Below are 27,423 nucleotides of genomic sequence, written 5' to 3' on the forward strand. Positions count from 1 at the left end.
AAGTACCATTTATGCTGTGTTTGGTCATCGCATCACATAGATGTAAAGCAGGGATCCCAAACTGTGCTCTGGCGGGAGCTGGCTGGTCCATATGGCACAGTTTGTCTTTATTTGTAGCTGCTAAACTGCATTAAATAAACTGAAAATACATTAAACGCTTTCCTAATTTCACTTTCTCTGTGTGAGTAATTGCTGTAGTTACCACAGGGATGTTATTGTGATTGGGAATGGGAGGGGAAGAGGGCTAGTGCTATTATGAATAGAAAGGTTCATGATTCTCCATGAGCTGCGGTCCACACACAAAATAAAAGTTGTGCAACCGTTAGGGAAAGCAGTAAAATGCCCCATATTTACATGGCTTGTGCTTTGTCATTCCACTTTCTATACCCTCAGAGCTTTACATTTCACTATTTTTAAAGTAAACATTTTAGTGTTCAAAAGGTTAACCATCCAGAGCACTACTGGCAATATTTTGTTCCTAACATGTCTCTCCGTTTCAGAAGAATTAAGTTACTGACCATTAGAGTAGGACTGTTATTGCTGACTAGTTAAATGTTGAGGCCTGAATGCTAGGAATTTATAGTTGTAACTGGAGTGCTAATTAGGAACAGAGGGGAAACCTGATTCACTTTCCTGGCTAATGCCAAGCAATGAGATTAGCGACTGACAGGGAACATGACCACAGAATGTGTACAAACAAGAGGCAGAAGAGGAAAGGGGCAGCAGCCACCAGTGGACAGGAAATCAATAGGAGTTATGAGTAGAGTTCCACCACTTTTCCCTGCTTTGACTCCTGTATTCCAGTTACAAATCACACATGAGTCAAGATCATCACCTGAGTGCTCCAGGCACATGATCCTACATAAGGGGAGCAAATTCTGCTACAAAGAACAAGCTCTCATACAAAGCCCATTAACTGCATCATGCTTTCAAAGAGATACAGAGCGCAAACTGGAGAGGTTGAATTTTGTCCCTTAAGTCCAGCATAAATAGCACAAATGGGAAGTGAAAGTTCAACCATGGAATTTCCTGGATTTTATCAGTTTGAGAGCCAACGCTTAATATTACGATCATGCACTTATTTGTATTTAATGATATTCTTTATTTGTCTCTCAAAAAATCTTCTGGCCCAAGCCATCTCTAGTTAGAAATAAAAAATAACTGTAAACAAAAAGGAAAGTGGGTTAGTTTGGAGTTTGACAAAGCACAGTATCCTTGCTGTTTGAAAATCAGGGACCTTTATTAATTACAACTTATTTTATTATGAAAATGATTCTCCATTGGGTGATGTTGAGTCACCAGATTGGTCCCAAAGTCTCTCAAGCCATTTGGGAATTCACATTGCCAACCTTCTTGCTTTGATTTTTTTTTCCTTTTCCATTACATTGTGAAGAAGCAAAACATCACCACCAGTGGGAAAATTAACTCAGGGGATAGAATACTATACAGGATCAGAGGCCTTTCTTATAATGCCAACTGCTATCATCCAGTGGCAGAGCTGACTAAAGGGTAGGAGGTAGGGTATGACCACCCTCTCCCGCCCAGCTGCCTTTAGGTGTATGGTCGGCACCTTTTCAAGCCAACAGGTATACTTGAAGGTGTTAACCAGTGGCCCATCACCCCCTCTGGCTCTGCCACTGCTCAAAACCTGGCTCTGTTACTGCTATCATCTACTGTAAAACTGATGTCCAAGTTCTCCAACGTCTTCTTCCTGTATCTACGTCTACTTAAAAACTCATCTCCACTAATTCCATGGGGGTGTTGGATTTTGTAAGGGTTTTTTTATATTTCATATCAGAAAGAACCATGAAATCTATTCAAAATTCAATTATACAAGGCCAAATTCTGCTCTTGGTCACATAGGGTGACCAGATGTCCCGATTTTATAGGGACAGTCCCAATTTTTGGGTCTTTTTCTTATATAGGCTCCTATTACTCCCCACCCCCTGTCCCGATTTTTCACATTTGCTGTCTAGTCATCCTATGGTCACATGCCACTGACATAAACACATAGGGATAACTCAAGGCAGAATTTGGCCCCTGATTTGTATCCGCTCTGCTCTTGCATGTATTTATACAAATCCTTGAAGTGTTTGTCCCTAGATGTAAATGGCTGATCCCTGAGCAATGAAAGATACACACAGGGAAGAAGACGGTTTCTTTTGAAAGACCTCAGACTCATACCTTCCCCAAAAGAGCAGTCCTGCAGGGGAGGGGAAAAGAGGGTAAAAAGAAGGAGGGAGATTTATTCTATAATATTATTTATGTAGCACCAGTGGTATGCATGGTGCTTCACAGATATATAAAATGACAAGTTCCCAGCCCTGAAGGACTTACAATCTCAATAAACAGAACATGGATGGGGCTGGAGGGGAAGAGTTGTACAAAGGGTGTAACATAAAGATGAAGAGATTGAACATGTTTCCTATTAGTTCCATGTTTTAAATTTAAAAAATCATCATTTTTATGTTCTGTTGGTAATGGGAGCTAAACTAAAGGATCTGAGCTAAGTCATGAGAGCAGGGTGGACAGTTACTGGTGGAAAACTAACCCAAGAAGTGTATTGTTTTTAAGGAAGAACTTGAAGGATAGCACATTGGGTTTCCAGCATAGCGACTGCCACATGAAAGCTGTCTCATTGGAATCTGCAGCCCTCTCAATTCTTGCAAGTGGTACCATATCCACTTGGCTTTTGCTGCTGTTTTCTCCATCCTTATTTAAAACAATAACAGGAACTAGGAGTCTGAGCCTTCACCTGTAAAGTCAATGGGAGTTTTTCCATTGATTTCAGTGGGTGCAGAATTAAGCCCTATGTGCATAGGATACATTTTTTCAGATGTGGGTGTCTAAAAGTTAAGTTTCTAAGTGCATGTTGAGGCTCCAGAGATGCTGATCATTCCTAGCCCCTGTTGACTTTGAGAATTTTGGATGCTCTGATAACTGTGCCTAAATACAGATCTGATAATACCTAGCTCTTTTCATCTGTAGATCTCAAAGTGCTTTTCAAAGGAGGTGAGTGTCATTATCCCCATTTTACAGATGGGAAAACTGAGGCATAGGGAGGTGACTTGCCCACGGTCATGCAACAGAACCAGGAAAAGTACCCACATCTCCTGCCTCCCAGTCCAGTGCCATATCCACTAGACTATGGTTGAATATACTGGCTATACTGTAAATGAAAACAGACTAGGACTCTCCGGAGGCTACAGTATAGCCCCTAATTTTTCTCTAAGCCACTCCAGTCCAAACCCTTCTTGATCACTTGGAATCCAAGACAACTGGGCAACTGCTTAACATCATTTCAGAAGATATCCTGTGGTCATCCACAAAGAAACAAAATAATCATTTGCTTCTGCAAAATGAACAAGACATCTGTAAGGTAGCAGTTAGAATCCTTGCACTTTTTGTTACAAACTACTAGAAGTCCACCTGCCGCATAGGCAGGGGTGTTATTAGATGGATGACAGAAGAAATCATTTGAAATATGCTGACAATGAAGCTACAAATAAAGATAACTGTTTATGGAAACACACACAGCCATGAATCATCCATAATGTCTGGTGCTTTTTCCATAGGGGGTTGTAGACTTCTTACCTTCTCAGTGGTTTACCTTTTAACATCACTTTTATTTTAAATTTCAAAAAAATGAATCTCGGACATAAAAAGAACGGGAGCAGTGGTAGCCCACTGTGTCAATTCGTATCAGTCACATCTGCCCCTGTGGTGGCTGGACTACAGAGAAGATAAGAGCTCATTATTGTACCAGGTAATGGAGATACTCCAACTTAAGTAGTAGAGTATGGTTACATGATGCTTTGAGGATTTGTGGGAGATAACAAGACCACCAAGCAAAGGAAGGAGATAGAGCAGAATGAATGACCCATAGAAAACTGGCATTATGGAATCTGTAGCCAAGGGAATGTGTTAATATAACTTGTGCACCTACAAATGTATATGGGATGAATTAATGAAATTTAGGCTTAGCTGGCAGTTGTCTATTTTCTTTCATTTTCTCTCCAGTGCATCTGAAGTTTATGATCTTTGAGGGTTGGAAGAATCAGACATTGCTATGATTTCTGAACTCTTCTGAATTCATTTGGTGCAGGCTTAGTGTGTAGCTGCAACTTGGCTCTCACTAGCTATGGGTGACCCTTCCAAAGTTTATTTATGGACTCACTTCAGATAAACATTTAAATTGTATGTGTTTATCCAAACATATCTGAACATCTTTGTTCTAGTACTTCTGAATATAAGCCAGGCTGTAATGACCTCAAGAATAGCCTTCTTCATGCTAGTTTTGTTTCTTATCTTTGCCAAAATCAAGGAAATCCAGGGAGAGGTGCATGCATATTATATATACGCTGAAACAAAGGTTTCTGAACTTTTCCAACCTCAGAAAAAGCTTGGGTTCAGTACAGTTCATGGTTTCAATAAAGCCTCAAGTTCCTTTGCCCTTTCCTAGTTCATACTTGGTACTGAACTGGTGCTGTCACCCACAACCTAGCCTCAGTCTTCACCTGCATTCTTATACTCACCTGCTGTGCTGATCTGGAACCTGACACCCATGCGCTGCTGTTATGCACAGGTGCTCATCTGCAATCTGACATCTGCTTGGTGGCTCCATGCAATCTGATACTTTTGGGTGCTGGCTTGTAACCTGCTGTTCCTTTTATTTTCTGCTCAGTTTCAGTCTGACACTCCCCTGAATTGAAGAGAGACCCAAGGAAAGCAGCTCTCAACAGATGTTTCCATTTTGTGTTTCCACAGAACTGTTTCCTGGCCACAAATCTTCATGGCATTGACTTACAAACCTGATGTTAGTCTGTCCATTAACTCCCAAAGCAACACAGCCTTTCCCACTGTGCTAACCAGAAAATGACCTGTTTTCCTTTCACCATATAGTTCTGGATTTAGGAAATTTAAAGGTTACTACTGAAAGTCAACAAAAATCATTCTTCTTTCTCATGTTTTCCAAAATAGCCCTGCCATCACCATTTTTTCTCAGTTCTACTTCAACTCAGGTCAGCATTATCCTGGCTCTAAGGTGACGAGCTTTCATCTAACAGGACAGTAAAGCCCTGTCTGCATTATAACTGAGATTTTTGAATGGATCTAGATGTACAATTCCCATTGAAATGAATAGGAGCAATGCATCTAAATCCCTTCAGTGGCTTTGAATATCTCAGACAACAAAGACAACCATATTTTTGTCACTGGTTTGTGACATTCTTATCTGACCCAGTTACATAAAATCAAATATGGTTATGTTCACACAGCAGCTTTTTTCATGACACAACCGTGTGCCAGCTGTGTTTGCACATCGACAGCTACCATGCTGCCTAACTGTGTTTGTTTAAGTGCATTTTGGGAAAAACTGGGCTGTGATTTCTATACCCACACCCCGGTGCCTCAGCAAGGGGAAAGTTCCCAGAACACATGCACACAGTGTGGCATTAGCAGCACATGGGACAATGCACTCTGGGATGTCCTACTGCCCAGAGAGCTGAGAGGAAGGAGGACTGGTCAAACCATTTACACGGGCATGGTTAATGGCTCTTGCCTGTACTGCTAAAATAAGAACATGCCAAACTAGGTACAGGAAGATAACTACAGGCCAGGCTAGGTCCTTGGCCAGGACAATACACTATTAGTTCCTGCCATTACCAACTATTAGCTACATTGTGTGTGGCACAAAACCTATTTAGAGCTGTGTTAAAAGTTGTAGCATAGACAGGGACTAACAAACGATAACTCCTTGCATTTTGGGAAGGAAGCTGATGCCACTGTCTGGATGATTCTCCTGATATGATCTGTTCATCTGACTCCCAGGAGCTTTGCTCCCCCCCCACCCCAGTTTTGCCCCCATCCACTCGTTCCTCCCCCGGTCTTACAGTCCATTTTTCATGGATGCTCCCACTTTTATAAAACAAAGACAAGCTCAGGTTGGGATTACTCTCAGCTGTGTGCCTGAAAGGCAGCTTTGTGTTTAAACAGCAAACTGCCACTTTTTCACCATTGTGTGGCATGGCCTTTCTTTACATGTAAAACTGCATGATCAGTAAAACAGGGAGTGACAGGAAGACTGGATTCTCTTCCCTCAGCAAGTAGATTTCATGCCTGCAGAAGTCCCCGCTAAACCAATCGCTCACCCGACACCACAGGGCTGACCCGTTCTTCAGAGATTTTTGTTAATTTCTCTGTCATGTACTGGAAATAGTTAATATACCAGGATATTTGTGTATCCATATGGATGCAGGGGGATGGCAGTTTTTCTGCACCGGCCATGAACTATTATTAGTAAAACTACTTTTACTGCAGGACTGCAAAGTATCAGGTGCTTGCTTGGATCTGATTAAAATTAGGGTTTAGCAATCTCAGAGAGCTTTGTAAATACTGGGCCAGATCCTCAGCTGGTGTCAATCAGCAACTTCATTGAGGTTGATGGAGCTGTACAGTTTTACACCAGGTGAAGATCTGGCTTTCTCAGTATAACTGTGGTTCTGAAGCCCACAGGCACTTTATATGATTGATCCCTACTATGCAATGCAGCATTCTTGATCTGAATCTATTTCCCCTCTGGTCAAGAAGTCATGTACTAACCAAGATAAATGCTCTATCATTAAAGAAAAACTATACTGTGTAGAATTAATGAAATCTCACAACATCCCTGTGAGGTAGGTACAAATTATTACAGCCATTTTACAGATGGAGAAACAGAGGCACAGAGAGGTTTAATGATTTTCCCACGATCACATAATGAGTCAGTAGCAGAGCTGGGAATAAATCTGGCAAAACTAATTCTACATCCACTGCTTTAGACACTAACCAACACCAACTTCCATGTTCTACTTTAAGTCAAGACTCTGCCTCTCTCTGCCCCACCCATCTACTTTGGTGAGTTTGACACTTGCATATTACACTCCTCACAAAAAAACCCCATGAAATCAGTCAGTAACTTGTTTGTAGGGGGAAGCCAAGCACATTCCTACTCTCAGCTTCCTTTATTTATTCCATGGCTCTAACTGTTCAGTGACTTCCCAGCCAGGGAGTGGATTTTTGCCCTCCTTGCTATGTTTCCCTGTGATTTGCATTACCATTTGTTAAATATATTATTATGTGCTAAACCTACAGCTCAGAGGCCATTGTGTGACTTCATTAGGAATTTCACCAAGAAATTGTTGGATTTACTGTCATTATTTCTCAAATAGTCTCACATCTTGAAATTATGCTAATACTTTTGCCCTCTATATGGCCTTGCATCTAAGGATCAAAAAGGGCTTTACTAATATTAATCAATTAAGCCACACAACACCCTTGTGAGGTAGGAAATTATTGTTCAGCCTGATTTTACAGTGGGAAAAATTAGTTTCCCAAAGTGACCCAGTGAATTAGTGGCAGAGCTGAGGATAGAAACCAGGAGGCCTGATTCCCACTTCTCCGCTCTGATTGTTAGGAAACACTGCCTCTAGTCCACTGTACACACTTTTAGGCTACAGAGTGTGTAAGGAACACAGGGGGACAGTCTAGAACTGGGTTGAGGAACCAAACAAGCAGTTGGTTGTATGCCGCAGGGAGAGTGGAGTGGGTTTTCATTGTGCTGTGTATCATATTTGGTGTTGTATTGGGAGCCTGCAGGCACTGCCATGTAGTAGGTACATCACATGCTCCAAATAAATTTAATACATGGACTTTGTGCAGTCTATTTTACCCATATGCTACAGCACAAATGACATATTCCACATGTCATGTGTAATATCTGGATTGGGGCGACGGACATATTCCGCCCTCTGGTACATGAGCATGTAAGTCCCAATGACTGTGATGGGAGTGCTGCATGCACAAAGGAGGGCAGAAATTGGCTCTAATACATGTCAGAGTGTCAATAACATAGACAGTTATTAATATGTTTGATTGTTTAAAGAGCCCTGTCGAGTAATTAGAAATGTAGGCATTAGACCCCTATTCTGATATTTGGCAGTCACATGCTTCTCAGGGAGGAGCAAGAAACCTCATAATGAACAGTAGTTGAATTTCCTTCCATAGGGGAAGTGTGTTTCTAATGCCATTCAGTTAGTGGTCACATTCATGCCATGAAGCATGAGGTTTTATATCCCATCTTTAAACTGAAAAATAGTGTATCTTATCCAGTGAAACAGCAAATGTTCTTACAATTCATGTAGATGTCTAATCCTATTTTGAATCCTACTAAGCTTTTGGCCTCACTGAATTCTTGTGGCAATGAGTTACACAGGTTAATTATGAGCTGTACAGAAGGTATTTTCTTTTATTAGTATCCCAGTTGTTGCCTTTCAGTTTCATTGATTGCCCACCCTTGTTTTTGTATTATGAGAGACTGATTGGGAGCATCTAAATGGTCTTCTCTGCACCATCCATTGTTTTATATTCCTCTAATATATCCCCACTTCATTATCTTCTCTCTGAACTAAACAGTCGCAATCTTTACAGTCCCTCTTCAAAAGGAAGCTTCTTAATGCCCCTAATGATCTTTATCAAGAGCATGTGTTGTGAGATCAGGCTGCAGACATCAGGAAAAGACAAGCCCAAAAGGAACAAAATTATTAATAATGTAAAAATGTGGTGTTGTTATAGTACCAAAGAATCCCAAAGCGCTTTACAAAAAGTATACATACATAGAGTAATCACATCACCCACCAGTGAAGTGGAGCTATCTCTGGAGTGTAATGTGGCAGCTCTTTAACAAGGCACAGGAACTCCATAGAGGATAGTAACTGCCAAAAATCATAGTATCCAATTGAAACTGTAAGGGGCATTTACTGTAGGGGAACAGAATATTGCAATTCAGCTAGGTCATCAGAACTAGGCATTTGACCCAAAGCATACTGAAGTCAATAGAAAGACGCCTATTGACTTCAGTGGGCTTTCTGTCAGGCTGTATTCAGAGTAGCAGCCGTGTTAGTGTGTATTCGCAAAAAGAAAAGGAGTACTTGTGGCACCTTAGAGACTAACAAATTTATCTGAGCATAAGCTTTCGTGAGCTACAGCTCACTTCATCGGATGCATTCAGTGGAAAATACAGTGGGGAGATCCTGCTCTCATATAAGAGTCTATGGGCTTTTTCTAGTCATTTTTCAGTTTTGTCCCATGTGAAGTAAATTTTCTGAACTGGATTATACTCCCCACTTGAAACAATACACATGAGCTGCTGCACAGAAGAGAGAATTTGCTGAGCTATCAGGGACTGAGGTCTGGAAAGCAGAACAGAGGAAAGCATGTACCCAGTAGCATAGTTGAGGGTAAATGTAGGTAAACGGCATTTACCCACTTCTCAGTTGGGAAATAAGGTTCACACACTCACTTTTTTTTTTTTTTTTTTTAAACCACTTCACATACCTATACTTTTCGGGCATCAGACTCAGTCTTTGCAGGAAAAAGTGATTAACCTGAAACTTTTAAACAAGTTGCTGCTCTGTCCCAGCCAAAGAGAGACTTTTGTATCCCTAAAGTTAGAAATCCATGGATATTTTTAACATTAGCAATTACACACTCAGAAAATTGATGTCCTTTCTTCTTCATTTCTTTTTAAACCAAACAGACTTTGCTGGAGCTCTATGGCATTCCTTTAGTCCTCTGGGTACAGATATTTTCTATTACTGATCCTTTGAATAGCCTTGTTATATTCATTTGTGACATTTGTGTTCAGTAGCTAAGTAGATTATTGGAAGCCTCCTGCAGATGGAGTTTCTTATCAAATTAGCAACAAAGCAGGATGTCTAATGACGATTGTTACATCATTCAAACTAAGGGCCTATTTTTCAAACTTAGGCACTTAAATCGGGTCAACCAATTTTGCATTTGGGTGTTTAAGCAGTCACTTGGCCACCAAAATCCACATTTTAGGCTCCTAAATGCCAACCTGAGTGTCCAAGACACTCCCTCAGATTTGCCGAGTGCGCACAACTCCCTGGGAATTACAAGAAGGAAGCACCTTTCACAATCAAGCTGCAAATGCAGGGCTGGGAGCCTTAACTTGGGCATTGTGCTCTATGTACTGTAGTTGTTCTACTTACAGATGCCTTCCCATCACTCCTTTGCTAAGTCAATTCCCACACTTCAAGTCTCACTCAGCAACCAATCTTACTTTAATTTACTCTTTTCCCCAGTTTGACAAAGGCCTTTGGCTGAAATGACCCTTTGGGAATAAATAATCCATTTGTGGACATCTGCTAAATTCTAACAAGAAACTAGCTTTAATCTTTTCTGTTATCAAGGTCACTTGTAGAGCAGAAATGTTTCTAACAAAGGGGCTGCTGGGAAAGTATAAACAGCTGAAATTTGCATTCACAGACAAAGCAAGGCCATTTTGGCAATAATATTTTGAACTAGTTTCATGATATTAAACACAGGATCCTTTTTTTGTGAATTAAATAACTGCAATTCTATGCCAGCAATGAAAGGAGGACCAATGTCAGAATGCCACAGGCTAAAACAGAGTAAGAAATACCCAAAGAGAGCTATTTTTCAACCCTTCAGCCAGATACTGTCTGAAAGAGCCATTCTCCCACATCTCCAGTGAAATGTGGAACATAAAACTGTCAGCAAGTGCAGTCACAGTGGATACATTTGGGTTTTGGGTTTTTTTTCTGTTTTAGCTTTTAAAATGCTTCAGTGCTGTGTATAGCACAGGTACTGGGAGTAGTGAGCTGGTATCTGGAGAAAAGAAACCGTTCCTTTGAATATGTTACATGATAGCTAGCACCAGCCATGGGACATACAGGACAGATAAGGTGCAGTTACAATGATAGCACCTTTCCAGCTGAGAATCTCAATAGGAAATATTCAAATGACCATTTGAGCGCTTTGTTTAAAAACATCTGTGATTGTGTGTGTGTGTGTGTAGTTGCTCCCCACACCCTTATACAGTCAAATCATCTGACCTGGCCCGGCTGCTGGCTTTGCTTAGCCTGCTGGGAGGTCTCGTATCAGCTGTCAGTTCTACAGGCACTGAAGGCAGTTCCTCTCCTGGTGGCTCCTGCTCCTCTACCACCTTCTCCACCTCCTGCTCTTCTTCTGGTTCCTGTTCCTCTTCCCCTGCTTCTACCTTCTCCTCTTTCTGCTCTTCTGCTTGAGCATAGGATGGCAACCTCTCATCAAAGGCCCTGGATAGGTCTTCCAGGGGCCCCATACCAAGCTTCTCATCCAAGTCTTTGAAAGAAGATGGAGGGGGACCAGCTTCTACCCCCACTTCTGTCAAAGGTAAATAGTGGGACACTGGCTTCTCCTCCTCCAGCAGCCTGTAGCCCCTGACCTTCTGAATGGAAGAGACTGCAATGGAGTGGAGGGGCTTCTCTGGGATCTCCCTCTGTTGTTCTTCTGTTGGCCTCCTGAAAGCCAGGCGGATCCTTTTCAAGATCAAGTAACTGATCTCCACAAGGTTGAGGATGAGGGATACTGAGGCCACGGCCAGCATAAACATAATGAAGACTGTCTTCTCAGTGGGCCTGGATACAAAGCAGTCCACAAGGTTGGGGCAGGGCCACCGGCCACAGCGGTACAGGGGCAGAATTCGGAAGCCATACAAGAAGTACTGGCCCACTATGAACCCCACCTCGAAAATGGCTTTGAAAATGATGTGACAGATGTAGGTTCCCAGGAGTGTTCCCTCCAGTCGGAACTTCTTGGCCCCTTTGGGGTTGATTTCATTGGTGTTCCTGGTGCTCTCTTGGTCTGGAGCCAGGGGTAGCCTCTCTTCATCCATCTCAGCTTGCTGTTGCCTTTCTGCCTGCTCCCTCTCTCTCTTCTTCTCCGCCATCCGTACATGATGCACCGCATACCCCACGTACACCAGTGAAGGGGTAGAGACAAAGATGATCTGCAGGACCCAGAGCCGGATGTGGGAAATAGGGAAGGCCTCATCGTAGCAGACATTCTCACAACCAGGCTGCTGTGTGTTGCACACAAAGTCTGACTGTTCATCTCCCCAGACAAATTCGGCAGCTGTTCCCAGAATCAGGATTCGAAAAATGAAGAGCACAGTGAGCCAGACTCTCCCGATGACTGTGGAGTGCTCATTCACTTCTTCTAAAATGTTCCCCAAGAAACTCCAGTCACCCATCTCTTACTATCTAAGGGAAGAGAAGGAAAGAATGGCCATAAATTACACTAAATAATTTTTTTCTACTGATGCATAACTTGCTTCTTCCTTTAAGTTGTACGTATTTCTCCAAAACAGCCTATACCTTGAAAATGTTTTTGCCTTATGTTACAGTGCTCTATTAGAGGAGAGAAAACTAAGAAGCCAGGGAAATTTCCTCTGTAAACTCTCTCTGTTGTGCCTCTAAATATTCAATAACTTCTCAGCCAAAGAGTATATTTGACCACTCTTCTGTATAGCAGCTGTCTGTGAGTTTTGCATGATCAATTGTAAGTGTGTGAATGTGATTTTGTTTTATATATTCTATAAATACAGGACGGTCGTGTAGTGTAAAGGTTTTATCAGCATGGAGTTTGGGGTGACTGCATTACTTACAAATGACAGAATCACAAGTTAGTCGAGTGGGTAATCCCAAATGAGTGTCCATGCCACACCACACTGTCATTAATTCTTTACAGGCCACACACATTACATCTAATCTATTTTAGGAATCTTTTAGATAGTTCCAATAACATTTTTTTAAACTATTTTGTGTGCCTGTAAAGTCGGATGCCTCCGTTACTCTGAGTTCAGCTCATAAAAACAAAACCATAAAAACCTATCAAAGTGACCTAAAATAATATTTTTATATCTAAAAATGTCATGACTTATCTCAGGATTTCCCAGGGCTAGAAGCCAGTGCTGTGGGTATCCCATTTAGAAGCTGGAAATCTCCCCTTTCTAAAGCTCCCATTTCTAGTCCTGCAGGGACAAACTTTAAAGTTGTAACATTTTTATACATAGAGAAGCTACCACCAGTCCAGAACTCAATCTGGCCCATTCAAGGCATCTGACTAGTGCAATTCTGGGGAAGGGAGGGGAAGAGGCCTCAGCTAGGGAGGAGCAGGCTGATTTAATAAATTAGGGCCATTTGAAGCTCCTGAGGGATTTGGAATGTTCCATTAAATCCCAGGGAGGTTGATTAGTGAAAGATTGCAAGTGAGGCAGTGAAAGGTGCTGAATAAATATATTCAATCACATGGGTCTACAAGATCACAGCCACATAAGTGGAATATATCTCCACAGCGGGGAGACCTCTCTGGGGTTTTCTGTCCTCTGGGAATGACACAAATCATTGGATAAGATAAAGATGTATCAAGACTAAAATGGAGTTATTATTCTGGCCCTTGTACCACATGAAAATTTAAGTTCACATCTCTGTGTTAAAACCAGTGAGAATGTGATGTAATTCTCCCATTTATACACACACACACAGATGTGCAAGGTAGGTGAACCACGATTTCAGGGCACATGTGATTTAAACAGCAAGTCACATTGCTGCTTTATCAGCCACTAAAGTTGTATAAAGAAGTGTATTAATGTGAGCACTTACTTGAACAAATACAATACAAAGATTTCATTGTTTACATACATTATCTAAACTAATTTAAGAGTTCCATTACTACAAATCCACATAGCATTTCCTTTAATCCTAAAATAATTCCTTTGATTAATAAACCAGACAATTAGCAGGCATGTGCAACTAAGTAAAAATCACTACTTTACCTACACAATATAAAGTTCATTCTCCAGTCAATGTAGTTAACACAGTCCCACTGATACTGGGCAGTCTTTGCAATGATCTAACACGGATATCCTCTGCTATCAATGAGCTGCCTCCACCCTAGCTTGAAAATGTGACATTGTTATGCATGATAAATCTGTTTATCTTACAGACAACTCACTGTAACAGAGAAAGAAAAAATGGCTTCTGACTACTTTCTTCTAAAATCCTACAAGCAACTTGCCGCAGTTGGATAAACCCTTCTCAGGAACTTCTCTGAACTAGCATCACACATCTGCCTTGTTGCACCTTCTACTTAATGAGCCTTTGTAAATGAACTGGTTCTTAAGCTGCTGTTTGTCGTCTACCTTGCACAACCCTCCAAGCATCTATTAAAATTAACTTGGACAAAGCACTAGAAAAGTGCATTGGCAGGAGTTGGAAAATATGACCATCTCTGATTTCTAGGATTCTACCAGAAACCAACCAGCCATACCAACCCCACAAGGTCCAACATGAACACTAGGCTCCAGTGCATTAAGTTTGGGTTGTGGCTTTTAGGGTGGGAGGTTCAAAAGTGCCTAAGTGAATTAGGAGCACAAGTCCCACTGAAAGCCAACGGTATTTGAAAATCCCTCCCTTAAATTCCAAATGGTATGATCTGATCAAGCTAGAAACAAAAGAAAGCATATATAAATTAAGGCCATCCAGCAAGCAACTTGCCACAGTAAAAGACTCCCCCGAAGGAACGTGTCCTCCTTCTCTCTTGGCACTCTGCAGCGAAGAGTGAACTTTTGTCTCTTTCCTTCCCTACTGTAAAAGTCCCAACCTGGTCGCACGACTGAGCAGATATGACTGAATCGGCTCTGATGGGTGGGTTTTAGTTGCCCTGCAATATTTAAGCTCCAAGCCAGACAGCTTTATGAAGTGAGTGACATTTGGTGATGTGGAGAACAATAGAGGAGAAAGAGTCAGAGATGGAGAGAAGAGGAGAATGCATTGAACATGAAAGGATGGGGGAGGGCTAGGGACGGGCAACCGGCAGTGAAAATTCAACACATGCACAAATGGAGTTTGCACAGCCCGGGAAAGTTTGTTCTACATTCAGACGTTCACTTGTGTAGTGGGGAAACTATTAGGCAGAAGCTGAAGCATCTCTACTATTCTGCTTCACTGTAGCTGAAGAAAGAGCACTCACACCTCTCATGATGGCAGATCTGACTAAATGAAAGGGACCTCTGCCCATCACCCTGTGCCTAGTTCTGGCAGCTGGACTCCAAAGGTGGTTTCTAGGGTATGTGTTTGTTGACGCTTAAGGCCAGATCTTTTGTAGTTGGCAAACACATTTTTGGGGGGAAAGGGAGTGAAAATATTGATTGTTCCCCTCACCTTTCAGCACAGGCATTAGGTATTTAATACTGGGGAGGTTTCTTCAGGTCTTGGCTCACATGACACATGCAGGGCTACATCCTCATCCGATGTCAATCAGTACAGCTCCACTGAAACCAATGGAGTGATGGCAGTTTAAACCAGTCTTTCTCTCTGCAGCCATAGAAATACAAGGTGCTGGGTTCCCTTGTCTTCCTAGGAGGAAGGTCTTTGCCTAAGCAGGTTTCTCACATATATTCTGTTCCCATAGACTTCAGCCCACTGGGTGAAGAACCCATCTCTCTCAGCTTGCAAGAGCTCTGGCCCCTTGTGTCTGTCCAGTGATGGATTCCAAGATGGCTTCTTCTCTCTCCTTATATCTGCCCAAATTCACTGTTTTGTCCCCAGACTATAGGCATCGACTATGTGAGTGCTCCGGGGCTCAGCACCCATGAGCCATAGTGGTTCCTGGGCCCCCTCCCTCAGAGTTTTATACCTGAGGTCTGCTCACAGTGCATGTCCTAGCCCCAGACAGAGCTTGTGTGTGGAACATAATAAATTCTGTGCTGCTCCCAGCTTCTGCCCTTGGGGCAGGGAGTTTCTTTATAAACAGAGGGAGGGTGATTAAGATAACAAAAAGCTTATCATTAAATTACATTAGGGATCGTTAGATGATCCTGAAAGCATTGCCAGGCACTCCAGTTAAAAGATAGGAAACAAAGGGTAGGAATAAATGGTCCATTTTCAGAATGGAGAGAGGTAAATAGTGGTGTCCCCCACGGGTCTATAATGGAACCAGTGCTGTTCAATATATTCATAAATGATCTGGAAAAAGGGGTAAACAGTGAGGTGGCAAAATTTGCAGATGATACAAAATTACTCAAGATAGTTAAGTCCAAAGCTGACTGCAAAGAGTTACAAAGTGATCTCACAAAACAGGGTGACTTGGCAACAAAATAGCAGATGAAATTCAACATTAAATTCAAAGTAGTGCACATGGCAAAATATAATCCCAACTTTACATACAAAATGATGGTGTCTAAATTAGCTGCTACCTGTCAAGAAAGATCTTGGAGTCATTTGCAGTACTCTGGAAGCACTATGTTCATTCTCCAGCTTCAGAAGACTTAAAAACTATTTCCAGTCATCAATGGGACAGACGCAACTGAATAATGTAGCTGTCCTTAACGTGCATCAAGACCATACCTGGAAACTAGATGTAAATAAGATTGCTGACAGTTTCATCCAGAAAGACGTAATGTCTTTAAACTGGGATGTTAGTGAAGACAGCCTGTAGGTGAGTGCAATGATTGTAATATACTGTAATTCATGATAATGTAATTATGTAGTTCATAAAGTAATTATTAAAATAGTAAAGATACCAGTGATAGACACATATTCAATAACTAGAATATGAAAGTATATGAATATGCCAAAAATAGTCTCCCTGCAAAACTGACAGAGCCTCTCCCCGCAACACACACACACACACACACACTTCTTCAAAAGCACCTACCAGCAAAAACAAAAGACAGCACCTATGCCCCAGACTCAAGATGACCTTGTGCTGTTCTTCCATTCCTGTGGTCCTCCCATCCTCCTGCTGATTTGTATGTAAAGAGAGCCCCCATTGTTTTTGGTCATACCTTGCTCAATTTAATTGGAGACAGGTAGATAGCTGCCTTCCCTCCTGTTTCTCCCTTTGTTTGGTCACAGGCTGTAAAGCAGGGGTGGGCAAACTTTTTAGCTCAAGGGCCACATCTGGGAATAGAAATTGTATGGTGGGCCATAAATGGTCACAAAATTGGTGTTGGGGTGCAGGAGTGGGTGCAGGCTCTGGTTGGTGGTGCGGACTCTGGGGTGGGGCTGGGGATGAGGAGATTGGGGTGTAGGAGTGTGCTCTGGGCTGGGACCGAGGGGTTCAGAGAGCGGGGGGGGGGTCAGGGCTGAGGCAGGGGGTTGAGGTGTGGGAAGGGGTGCAGGCTCCAGCTGTGGGGGTGCAGGCTCTGGGTTGCAGGAGGATGCTCCAGGCTGGGACTGAGGGGTTCAGAGGGCAGGAGGGGGGGTCAGGGCTGGGGCAGGCGGTTGGGGCGCAGGGGGAGGCTCAGGGGTGCAGGCTCTGGGCGATGCTTAGCTCAAGTGGCTCCCGGAAACAGTGGCATGTCCACCCTCCAGCTCCTACGCAGAGGCACAACTAGGCGGCTCTGCACACTGCCCTGTCCGCAGGCACCAAACCCTGGGGCTCCTGTTGGCCACGATTCCTGGCCAATGGAAGATGCAGGGGTGATGCTTGGGGCCGGGGCAGCGTGCATAATTGCATAATGGAGCCCCCTGGCTGCCCCTACGTATAGAAGTCAAAGTGGGGGCCATGCTGCTGCTTCTGGGAACCACGTGGAACAGCCCCCAACCCTGCTCCCCGGCTGGAGCACTGGAGCAGGACAAGCCCCAGACCCCCCTCCACAGCAGGAGCTCGAGGGCTGAATTAAAATGGCTGGTGGGCTGGATCTGGCCCACCCCTGCTTTAAAGAATATCATCACTGAGTAGCCATAATTCCCCAAATAGCGTTATTATATTTGAAAGGGGTTCCCGGGGTGCAACCTGAACTGTGGGATCACTGAGCCCTCTGTCCCACCAACTTGGGGTATCCCTCACACTGTAATGCTGTTGGCAAGCTACAAACTTCTGGCAGGTACTGTACTTACACAGATATCCATAGGCAGGGACACATCCAACTGAATCGCATGAATGCTTCTCCCAGCCACTCATGAACCACAATAGAGAGGCTCCAGCCAAATCCCCTCCACAGTTCCCCAGCCTTGCACCCCCAGAACTGTACCATCTTGCCCTGGTCAGAAGCCTGACCAGTGTAAGTTCATTACCCTGTTTGCCCCTCCCTTGATGTGGAGAGGACACACACCAGCCTTTGTAAACCGAGCTGAGATTTCCCAAGCTTTTCAGCCAAAACACACTGTTTTAGGTAAGATATAAAACAGGATTTATTAGCTACAGAAAGATAGATTTTAAGTCATTATAAGTAGTAAACATAAAGATCAAAGTTGGTTACCCTAAGAAATAAAATAAATTTGCAGTCTAAGTTCTATACACTAAACAGGATTTGAATCAAGTAGTGTCTTGCCCTGATAGATGGTACAAACAGGTTGCAGATGGTACATACAGGTCAGAGAATGTCAATACACAGGCTGGAACTTTCCTCCAGCCCAGGACCATCCTCTGCAATTCAAAATCTTTGCACTCTAGATGTGTTTCCAGGTATTGAGTTGTGGGGGGAGTAAGGCCAAGTCACGATGTCACTTCCCCTCTTTTGTAGTTTCTTCCAGCTTGCTGGAAAGATCTATGCTTGTGACATAGCCAGGGGGTCTGCCCCAATTGGTCAAGCATCCTCCATTGTCTACATCGTCTCTAAGAAGTCTTCTGGGATGGTCACTGGGAGTGTGGATTTCCTTTAATGGGCCATCAGCACATCTGGCTATTCCATTGTTGTACCTGAAAGGCTGGTTGTGGGCGTTCCCAACGTCAGCATATTTCAGTAACACACACATAGCAAGACTTCATAACTTCACACACAATCTAACACGATATTAATGTTCAACAGATCAAGACTTTCAAAATGATACCTCACACAGCATACTTTGTACAAAACATATCATAATTATATGACAGTGATGACTATGGAGGTTGCAGGGGGTTGCTCTGAGGTACAGAGTGCCACATACATTTCACAATTACATTAATTACCAATGTGTCATTATCTTTCATAAAATACCTTATTTGATACACTTTTATAACACAGTAATGTTGTATACAATCAGTTGATTCTATTACTTATTTAAGGTTCAGACCCCATCTTTGGTCCAATAAACCACTGAAATGTATTCTCAACGTTCCTTTTCTCCTGCTGGGAAGAGATGCTATGCAGGCTAGAGAAGACTTCATCTAGTGTAGTTGAATTGTTACTGCCTTCCCTTGTTAGCTTGAACACTTTGCTTACCTTTTATGAAAAATGTATCTTCATGGTCTCTGGCTGATGACCAGGCTGCTCAGACAAGCAAATACACATTCCTTTGTCTAAGGCAGACCATGCTTATGCACTGCTTGCCAAAAACATTTTAAGAACATAATTCTATGCATACCCATAACTCTTTGTAAACATCCCATACATACATCATGTGAGAATATTAATGGTCAGTGAGTTATTAGTTTTCCAGTGATATATTACATGAAACCTTTTGGACATGTATCAGGACAACAGTGTATTAGGTGCAGTGAGTATGTCAGGCTTGACGAGAGTAGTGAACCACAAATGGGCCTCTGTGTCACACCACACTAGCATAGATCTCCTCAGTGATGATTCAGCAGCTTGCACTTTTCCCTTTGCATTGAGTCCATTTGGAACTGACAGCCTACAATGGCACTGGGGGCCCTGTTCCGCTAGAGGTGCTGTAACTTATATGAGACATAACACCAAGATGCTGACCTGTAGCATCCTAAATACATAAAAACGTCAGGCCCTAATCCTGCATACATGGAGATTGTGTGAAAGCCCAGGATCCGTGCCTTGTTTTAAAAACTGTATCCCTAGATGGTTTTATGAGTTCAATGGAAAAGTTCCAAAGTTAAACCCACAAATGAAGGGAAAGGTTCCCAGGAGACACTTCCTGATGGCAGGAGCTGCACAGCAGAAGGCTCTTGCTCCAAGCAGAAATTTCCCTACCCCCACTCCACTCAAATCCCTCCCCCTTCACCCTCCATTGGTCAACTAGTTACACACAGCGTAACTAATTTAGTCATTTTCCAACCTCCCACCCTGTAAATTCAAACACTCCCTCTAATTTCAATTCCTGGGGAAAGTACTTGCCAAGAGTGGGGAGGGCAGGGAGGAGGCTACTGCTAGATGAGCCAAAGGAGAGAGGAAGAGGAAGAGGACTAATGTAGGCTAGGGTCTGACCTGGGAAGGTTCTAAAAACAAGGAAGGTAGTTTTAAGCTGGAGACATTATGCATCATAAAGTAGCAAGACGGGCAAACCTATATTTTATTTATTTTGCTTTGCTGTTTACTTTTAAACCAGACTGTAATTGGAACGGGGCAATAGCTAACCTTTACATGTTTAAACTTTGAGCTGGAGGTGTGATTCCCAGCCCCAGTAGACATACCCACCTAAGTCTCATTGACTAGTGCACTAAAAATTGAATGTAGCTGCAGCACAATTGGTGGAAGGGGCTAGCCATTTCTAGAATGTACCTTTGGCCTCTGATGGGCATACAGTTGGGGCACCTAGCCCATCCCATCCCCGTGGCTACACTCTGTTTTAAGCACACTAGCTCAAGGAGCGCTCGTGCAAGTACGTCTCCTCACACTGGGAGACGCAGCGCCAGTGTGAAGTGTAAACACACCTTTAATCTCCTCCAGGCAGCAGTGAGACGAGAGTAGCAAAGTGCTTCCTGCCAGGATCCAAAACTCCTGAAGAATGACTGCAAACTGCCAAACGTGACTGAGAGGCCCGAACCAATATCCCAGATCCAAACACCATGGGAAGATCAGATCTGGGTTCACACATCCTAGCTGGACACCAGCTCTATAACAGGATGAACCAAAACCCCAGGTTTAATCACCCCCAGATTTTGGGGAAGCCCAGATCCAGTAAGTGACTTTGTGGCTAGGGTCCATCTGTAGACTAAATCTAGCTGCTGAATTAGCAAGCTCCTTTTGAACCCTTAACACTGTTTTGCATTCACCCTTCCAAATACCCAGGAACCAAATACTCTCTGATTAGTATGAAGAAATATCCACCTTGCAAAATATGGCCAATACCCAAGCTATTCAGCAAATATAATATGCAAATAATCCATCCTCAACATACTACCATCCTGTCACATGGCAAAGATGAGTCCTTTTCATAACTATGGTATAAGCCATTCAACATGGATCAAAATAAATCACTATATAGTCTCTGGTTTCTTGGACCTCTGCATTGGAAAGTTCTGCACAGTCTCTTAAACTGGATTCTGCAAAGATTTGTAGCTGAATGCTAGGCCAGATTCTCCAGTTCACTTTCCACTTCACAGTACGGAAGCAGCTTTAACCCAGCTGCATATGGCTACTGGGGAATTCCTCTTGTGCAGGGGACTCTCTGCCAATGGAAGGCTGGTGGACGCAGCATTGCTGCCCTCACCCCTAGTGTGAGGGGATGTAAAGGAGCAGTGCTCCACACCTGATCCTGCAATCCTGTGGGCTGGAACCTTTGGCCAAGGTGTAAGTTAGGGCAGCTCCTGAAAGAGGGAGCTGCAACTGGCTCCCTGTGTTTTCCCCACCTCCCAGATCTCCACTCAGGCCAAACGCAGTTCAGACAGAGTAGAGAATCAAGGCCTTTACCTTAAAATGCTGGGGACCTGTCACCGAGCCAGGCTTCGCCCAGCTCCAGAGCATGCGCTGCATCACCCAGGCTCACACAAGAAGGTTTGTTTCTTTAACAGAGGGTATGCAACAAAAACAGTCTTAACTCCATCCTTGGCCCCAGGATCACGCACCCCTCCCAGGAGTCTCTGGTACTCCAGCTCCTGGCAGCTTCCCGGCCTCAGTTAGCTCTGCTCCCTTCCTGAAGCAACAGTTGCACAACTGCTTCCCTGAGCCCCGATCCCCTGGCTCCAGGGACCCACCACAGGCTCACGCTTGCTCCAGTCCAGTGTGCCTTTCCCTTCCCAGGGCTCAGCCTGACCCAGTCCTTCCTCCCTCAGGTGCTCACTAGCAGCGCTTTATAGGCCCAGGTACAGCCCAGTCCTCTTTAATGAGCTGGATTGGGCTCACCTGCTCTGGGGCGCTGGGCTCAGTCTATCCACAAGGACCAGCTACTCTGTAACAGGACCATAAGGCCTAGGCCTAGGCGACGGCAACTGTGGAGGCACTGTTGTTAAGGGCCAGCACTTTCAAACATGGGTTCCTACAGTTAGGCTCCTTAGCTTGTATTTAGGCTCCGGACTAAAAGAATTTCCGAGGCGCTGAGCACCTGCAGCTCCCGGTAGAGTCAATTCTAGAACTAACAGTCCAGCAGTGTCAGCTAAACCAGCCGGAGCAGGGAGGCACTGTAGCCCCGTGCAGGCTTCATAGAGTAGCTGAGAAGAGCTTTCATTCCGAGTGAGATGTGATGTTACTCTGAGTTGCTCTTTCCTTCTAAAGAAGCAGAAATGTTTCCCGGCCTGGTAACTGAGGCGTTTGTTTGGAAAGGGGTTCTCTTACTTGCCAGGTTGCTGTCCTTTGGCCACTTAGAGAGGATCTGCACAGAGTTCCCCTGCTTTGCTATGACAGGAAGAAGTCAAGCCTCTACTACAGCCCAGCTTTTTTGTCAGAGCACAGCACACGGCCTCCAGTGCCCTGACTGGGGGATGGGGGAGTGTGGGACTTGCAATTCCAAAAGGATTTCCAGCGCAGACATGATGTCAGGGCAAGGCAGGGCAGCTCTATTGAGCAGCTCAGTTCATGCATGAAGGCAGATTGTGCCATTTATACAGAGAACAACCCTGGATAACTGGACATCTCCCTGTAACAAAGTTATCATCTCCTGATCTGCATAGCTAGAAAGCCGCACATGCTTCCTGTTCTTGTGCTGAACAAACAAATCTTCCAATAAACGCTGAAGGTGAGCATTGTCACGTTCAGACTCCCTCCAAGAAACTGTAGAGGAAATCTTACTTTTATTTACACCGGAGAAAATCCAGAGCAACTCATTTGAAATATGCCTGTTTTCTAGGGATGTGTCTGAGAGTTCATTCTAGGGACAGCATGAACTAGTGGACTGAGCACAGTGATGGGAGCTGTTGAACTTTAGTCCCACCTGTGCCACCTACTGGCCTCAATAATGTTGTGTGCATATAGCACTCTGCAAATATTAGCTAGGTTTTGTAACCCCCTATGAAGTAGGCAAATACCACTGCCCCCAATCTACAGCTGGAGAATGGAAGCTGAATCTCCGAGATTATTAAAAGACTTGCCAAGTTCACACAGTTCGTCAGTGTCAGTCACAGAGAGCTCAGATTTCAGAGTAACAGCCGTGTTAGTCTGTATTCGCAAAAAGAAAAGGAGTACTTCTGGCACCTTAGAGACTAACCAATTTATTTGAGCATAAGCTTTCGTGAGCTACAGCTCACTTCATCGGATGCATACTGTGGAAAGTGTAGAAGATCTTTTTATACACACAAAGCATGAAAAAATACCTCCCCCCACCCCACTCTCCTGCTGGTAATAGCTTATCTAAAGTGTTCACTCTCCTTACAATGTGTATGATAATCAAGTTGGGCCATTTCCAGCACAAATCCAGGTTTTCTCACACACACACACACCCCCCCACACAAACCCACTCTCCTGCTGGTAATAGCTTATCTAAAGTGACCACTCTCCTTACAATGTGTATGATAATCAAGGTGGGCCATTTCCAGCACAAATCCAGGGTTTAACAAGAACGTCTGGGGGGGGGGGGGGCAGGGTAGGAAAAAACAAGGGGAAATAGGTTACCTTGCATAATGACTTAGCCACTCCCAGTCTCTATTCAAGCCTAAATTAATTGTATCCAATTTGCAAATGAATTCCAATTCAACAGTTTCTCGCTGGAGTCTGGATTTGAAGTTTTTTTGTTGTAATATCGCAACTTTTATGTCTGTAATCGCGTGACCAGAGAGATTGAAGTGTTCTCCGACTGGTTTATGAATGTTATAATTCTTGACATCTGATTTGTGTCCATTTATTCTTTTACGTAGAGACTGTCCAGTTTGACAAATGTAGAAGGCAGAGGGGCATTGCTGGCACATGATGGAATATATCACATTGGTGGATGTGCAGGTGAACGAGCCTCTGATAGTGTGGCTGATGTTATTAGGCCCTGTGATGGTGTCCCCTGAATAGATATGTGGGCACAGTTGGCAACGGGCTTTGTTGCAAGGATAGGTTCCTGGGTTAGTGGTTCTGTTGTGTAGTATGTGGTTGCTGGTGAGTATTTGCTTCAGGTTGGGGGGCTGTCTGTAGGCAAGGATTGGCCTGTCTCCCAAGATTTGTGAGAGTGTTGGGTCATCCTTCAGGATAGGTTGTAGATCCTTAATAATGCGTTGGAGGGGTTTTAGTTGGGGGCTGAAGGTGACGGCTAGTGGCGTTCTGTTATTTTCTTTGTTAGGCCTGTCCTGTAGTAGGTGACTTCTTGGAACTCTTCTGGCTCTATCAATGTGTTTCTTCACTTCCGCAGGTGGGTATTGTAGTTGTAAGAATGCTTGATGGAGATCTTGTAGGTGTTTGTCTCTGTCTGAGGGGTTGGAGCAAATGCGGTTGTATCGCAGAGCTTGGCTGTAGACGATGGATCGTGTGGTGTGGTCAGGGTGAAAGCTGGAGGCATGTAGGTAGGAATAGCGGTCAGTAGGTTTCCGGTATAGGGTGGTGTTTATTTGACCATTGTTTATTAGCACTGTAGTGTCCAGGAAGTGGATCTCTTGTGTGGACTGGACCAGGCTGAGGTTGATGGTGGGATGGAAATTGTTGAAATCATGGTGGAATTCCTCAAGGGCTTCTTTTCCATGGGTCCAGATGCTGAAGATGTCATCAATATAGCGCAAGTAGAGTAGGGGTGTTAGGGGACGAGAGCTGAGGAAGCGTTGTTCTAAGTCAGCCATAAAAATGTTGGCACACTGTGGGGCCATGCGGGTACCCATAGCAGTGCCGCTGATCTGAAGGTATACATTGTCCCCAAATGTAAAATAGTTATGGGTAAGGACAAAGTCACAAAGTTCAGCCACCAGGTTAGCCGTGACATTATTGGGGATAGTGTTCTTGACGGCTTGTAGTGTATCTTCGTGTGGAATGTTGGTGTAGAAGGCTTCTACATCCTTAGAGGCCAGGATGGTGTTATCAGGAAGATCACCGATGGATTGCAGTTTCCTCAGGAAGTCAGTGGTGTTTCGAAGGTAGCTGGGAGTGCTGGTAGCGTAAGGCCTGAGGTGGGAGTCTACATAGCCAGACAATCCTGCTGTCAGGGTGCCAATGCCTGAGATGATGGGGCGCCCAGGATTTCCAGGTTTATGGATCTTGGGTAGTAGATAGAATATCGCAGGTCGGGGTTCCAGGGGTGTGTCTGTGCGGATTTGATCTTGTGCTTTTTCAGGGAGTTTCTTGAGCAAATGCTGTAGTTTCTTTTGGTAACTCTCAGTGGGATCAGAGGGTAATGGCTTGTAGAAAGTGGTGTTGGAGAGCTGCCGAGCGGCCTCTTGTTCATATTCCGACCTATTCATGATGACAACAGCACCTCCTTTGTCAGCCTTTTTGATTATGATGTCAGAGTTGTTTCTGAGGCTGTGGATGGCATTGTGTTCTGCACGGCTGAGGTTATGGGGCAAGTGGTGCTGCTTTTCCACAATTTCAGCCCGTGCACGTCGGCGGAAGCACTCTATGTAGAAGTCCAGTCTGCTGTTTCGACCTTCAGGAGGAGTCCACCTAGAATCCTTCTTTTTGTAGTGTTGGTAGGGAGGTTTCTGTGGATTAGTATGTTGTTCAGAGGTCGTTGCCAACTGTGCCCACATATCTATTCAGGGGACACCATCACAGGGCCTAATAACATCAGCCACACTATCAGAGGCTCGTTCACCTGCACATCCACCAATGTGATATATTCCATCATGTGCCAGCAATGCCCCTCTGCCATCTACATTGGTCAAACTGGACAGTCTCTACGTAAAAGAATAAATGGACACAAATCAGATGTCAAGAATTATAACATGCATAAACCAGTCGGAGAACACTTCAATCTCTCTGGTCACGCGATTACAGACATGAAAGTTGCGATATTACAACAAAAAAACTTCAGATCCAGACTCCAGCGAGAAACTGTTGAATTAGAATTCATTTGCAAATTGGATACAATTAACTTAGGCTTGAATAGAGACTGGGAGTGGCTAAGTCATTATGCAAGGTAACCTATTTCCCCTTGTTTTTTCCTACCCCGCCCCCCCCCCCCAGACGTTCTTGTTAAACCCTGGATTTGTGCTGGAAATGGCCCACCTTGATTATCATACACATTGTAAGGAGAGTGGTCACTTTAGATAAGCTATTACCAGCAGGAGAGTGAGGTGGGGGGAGGTATTTTTTCATGCTTTGTGTGTATAAAAAGATCTTCTACACTTTCCACAGTATGCATCCGATGAAGTGAGCTGTAGCTCACGAAAGCTTATGCTCAAATAAATTGGTTAGTCTCTAAGGTGCCACAAGTACTCCTTTTCTTTTTTAGAGAGCTCAGAGAGGCTGTACAAAGTCTGGGTTGTTTAGTGTACAGGACAGGGAGAGAGAGAGGAAATTCCAAACATAAAGGGAAGAAAAGAGTAGGAGAAGGCTACAAAGGGTCAGTAAGGAGGGAAATTTGGGAGGAGCATAGGCAGCAGGAGGGGATGGCAGGAGAAATGGGAATGAGTTGTAGGCAGGGGTTAGGTTGTACAGAGCCTTGAAGCTGAGGATGAGTGGCTTATTACAGGGACACTCATTTTAAGTTTAAAGGCTGGAATGAAAACAGGCAAGAAATAAAGGCATGCAAGGCAAAAGTGTCCATGCTCTCTACGTGTGCCTTTCAGACACTGTTTTATCTGAAAGTCCAGTTCTCCTCTGAAAAGGGGCTGTTAAAAGGTCATTGTGGGCTTTTGTGGGTTTTGTCTTTCAGGAGATTTCCAAATCAAACATATTCCATTTAAAAATAAATGTTTTCTTAACTGTAAGCCCTGCAAGCTCCACCTGAGAAGTAAAAGTCAAGCTAAGAACTTTTTAGCTCCTGCATCAACCCCAATAATATAGATTTGACAAATGGACCATAGCTAACAATCCTATTGATGATTCAAAAGCCAGAAGAAAATACAGTTCACTGTCCAATAGCTTTGTTGACTCTGCATGGCTAGTAGTAATAACTACTTATTTTTGTCATCATTGGAGTAATCAGATGTGGCTCTGAATATGGTCAGGCTACAGATCTGCTGGGCACAAAGGTGCCTGTTTTATACTGTGCCTTTTCTGACTATTACCATACTTTAAACTTTTTGTTCTCTTAAGAGACTTGCTATTTTATTTTAAAATTAAAAAATGCATTTTTCATTAAAAACCATATATGTCAGTGAGACAGGGAAGTTAAAATGAGAAAAAGGGGAATTCAGTCATCAGATTTATGCATTCACGGCACATCCATAAAAAGTAAGAACCTCTTGTCTAGCTCTTGATAAAGCAGTTAAATTTCCACATTTTCCTTGATTGTTGCTTTCAGTGGGTTATTTTCCATACAAGGATAGTAGGAACAAGGCTTACCTACTTTTTCCTCAGTAAAATTTTTATAGTGGTACCAGCAAAGCAAGCGT

The 27,423-nt window shown here is 43.6% G+C and overlaps 1 protein-coding gene across 3 annotated transcripts in view; it reads right to left on the reverse strand.

Moving 5' to 3' along the window:
- Positions 1 to 10,208: 10,208 nt before the first annotated feature.
- GJA8 (gap junction protein alpha 8) overlaps positions 10,209 to 27,423 on the reverse strand; it is a 77,695-nt gene continuing 60,480 nt past the window's right edge. For 2 of the 3 annotated variants that reach the window (XM_043538417.1, XM_007060822.3), the window contains exon 2: positions 10,259 to 12,104. In XM_043538417.1, the coding sequence (XP_043394352.1) occupies positions 10,895 to 12,094 (1,200 nt within the window). In that variant the 5' untranslated portion in view covers positions 12,095 to 12,104 and the 3' untranslated portion in view covers positions 10,259 to 10,894. Of the gene's footprint in view, positions 12,105 to 27,423 lie in introns of all 3 variants that reach the window. The other variant, XM_043538416.1, reaches the window with a different exon arrangement.

The sequence above is a fragment of the Chelonia mydas genome, chromosome 1 (genome assembly GCF_015237465.2).
Source record: "Chelonia mydas isolate rCheMyd1 chromosome 1, rCheMyd1.pri.v2, whole genome shotgun sequence".
NCBI lineage: Eukaryota > Metazoa > Chordata > Testudines > Cheloniidae > Chelonia > Chelonia mydas.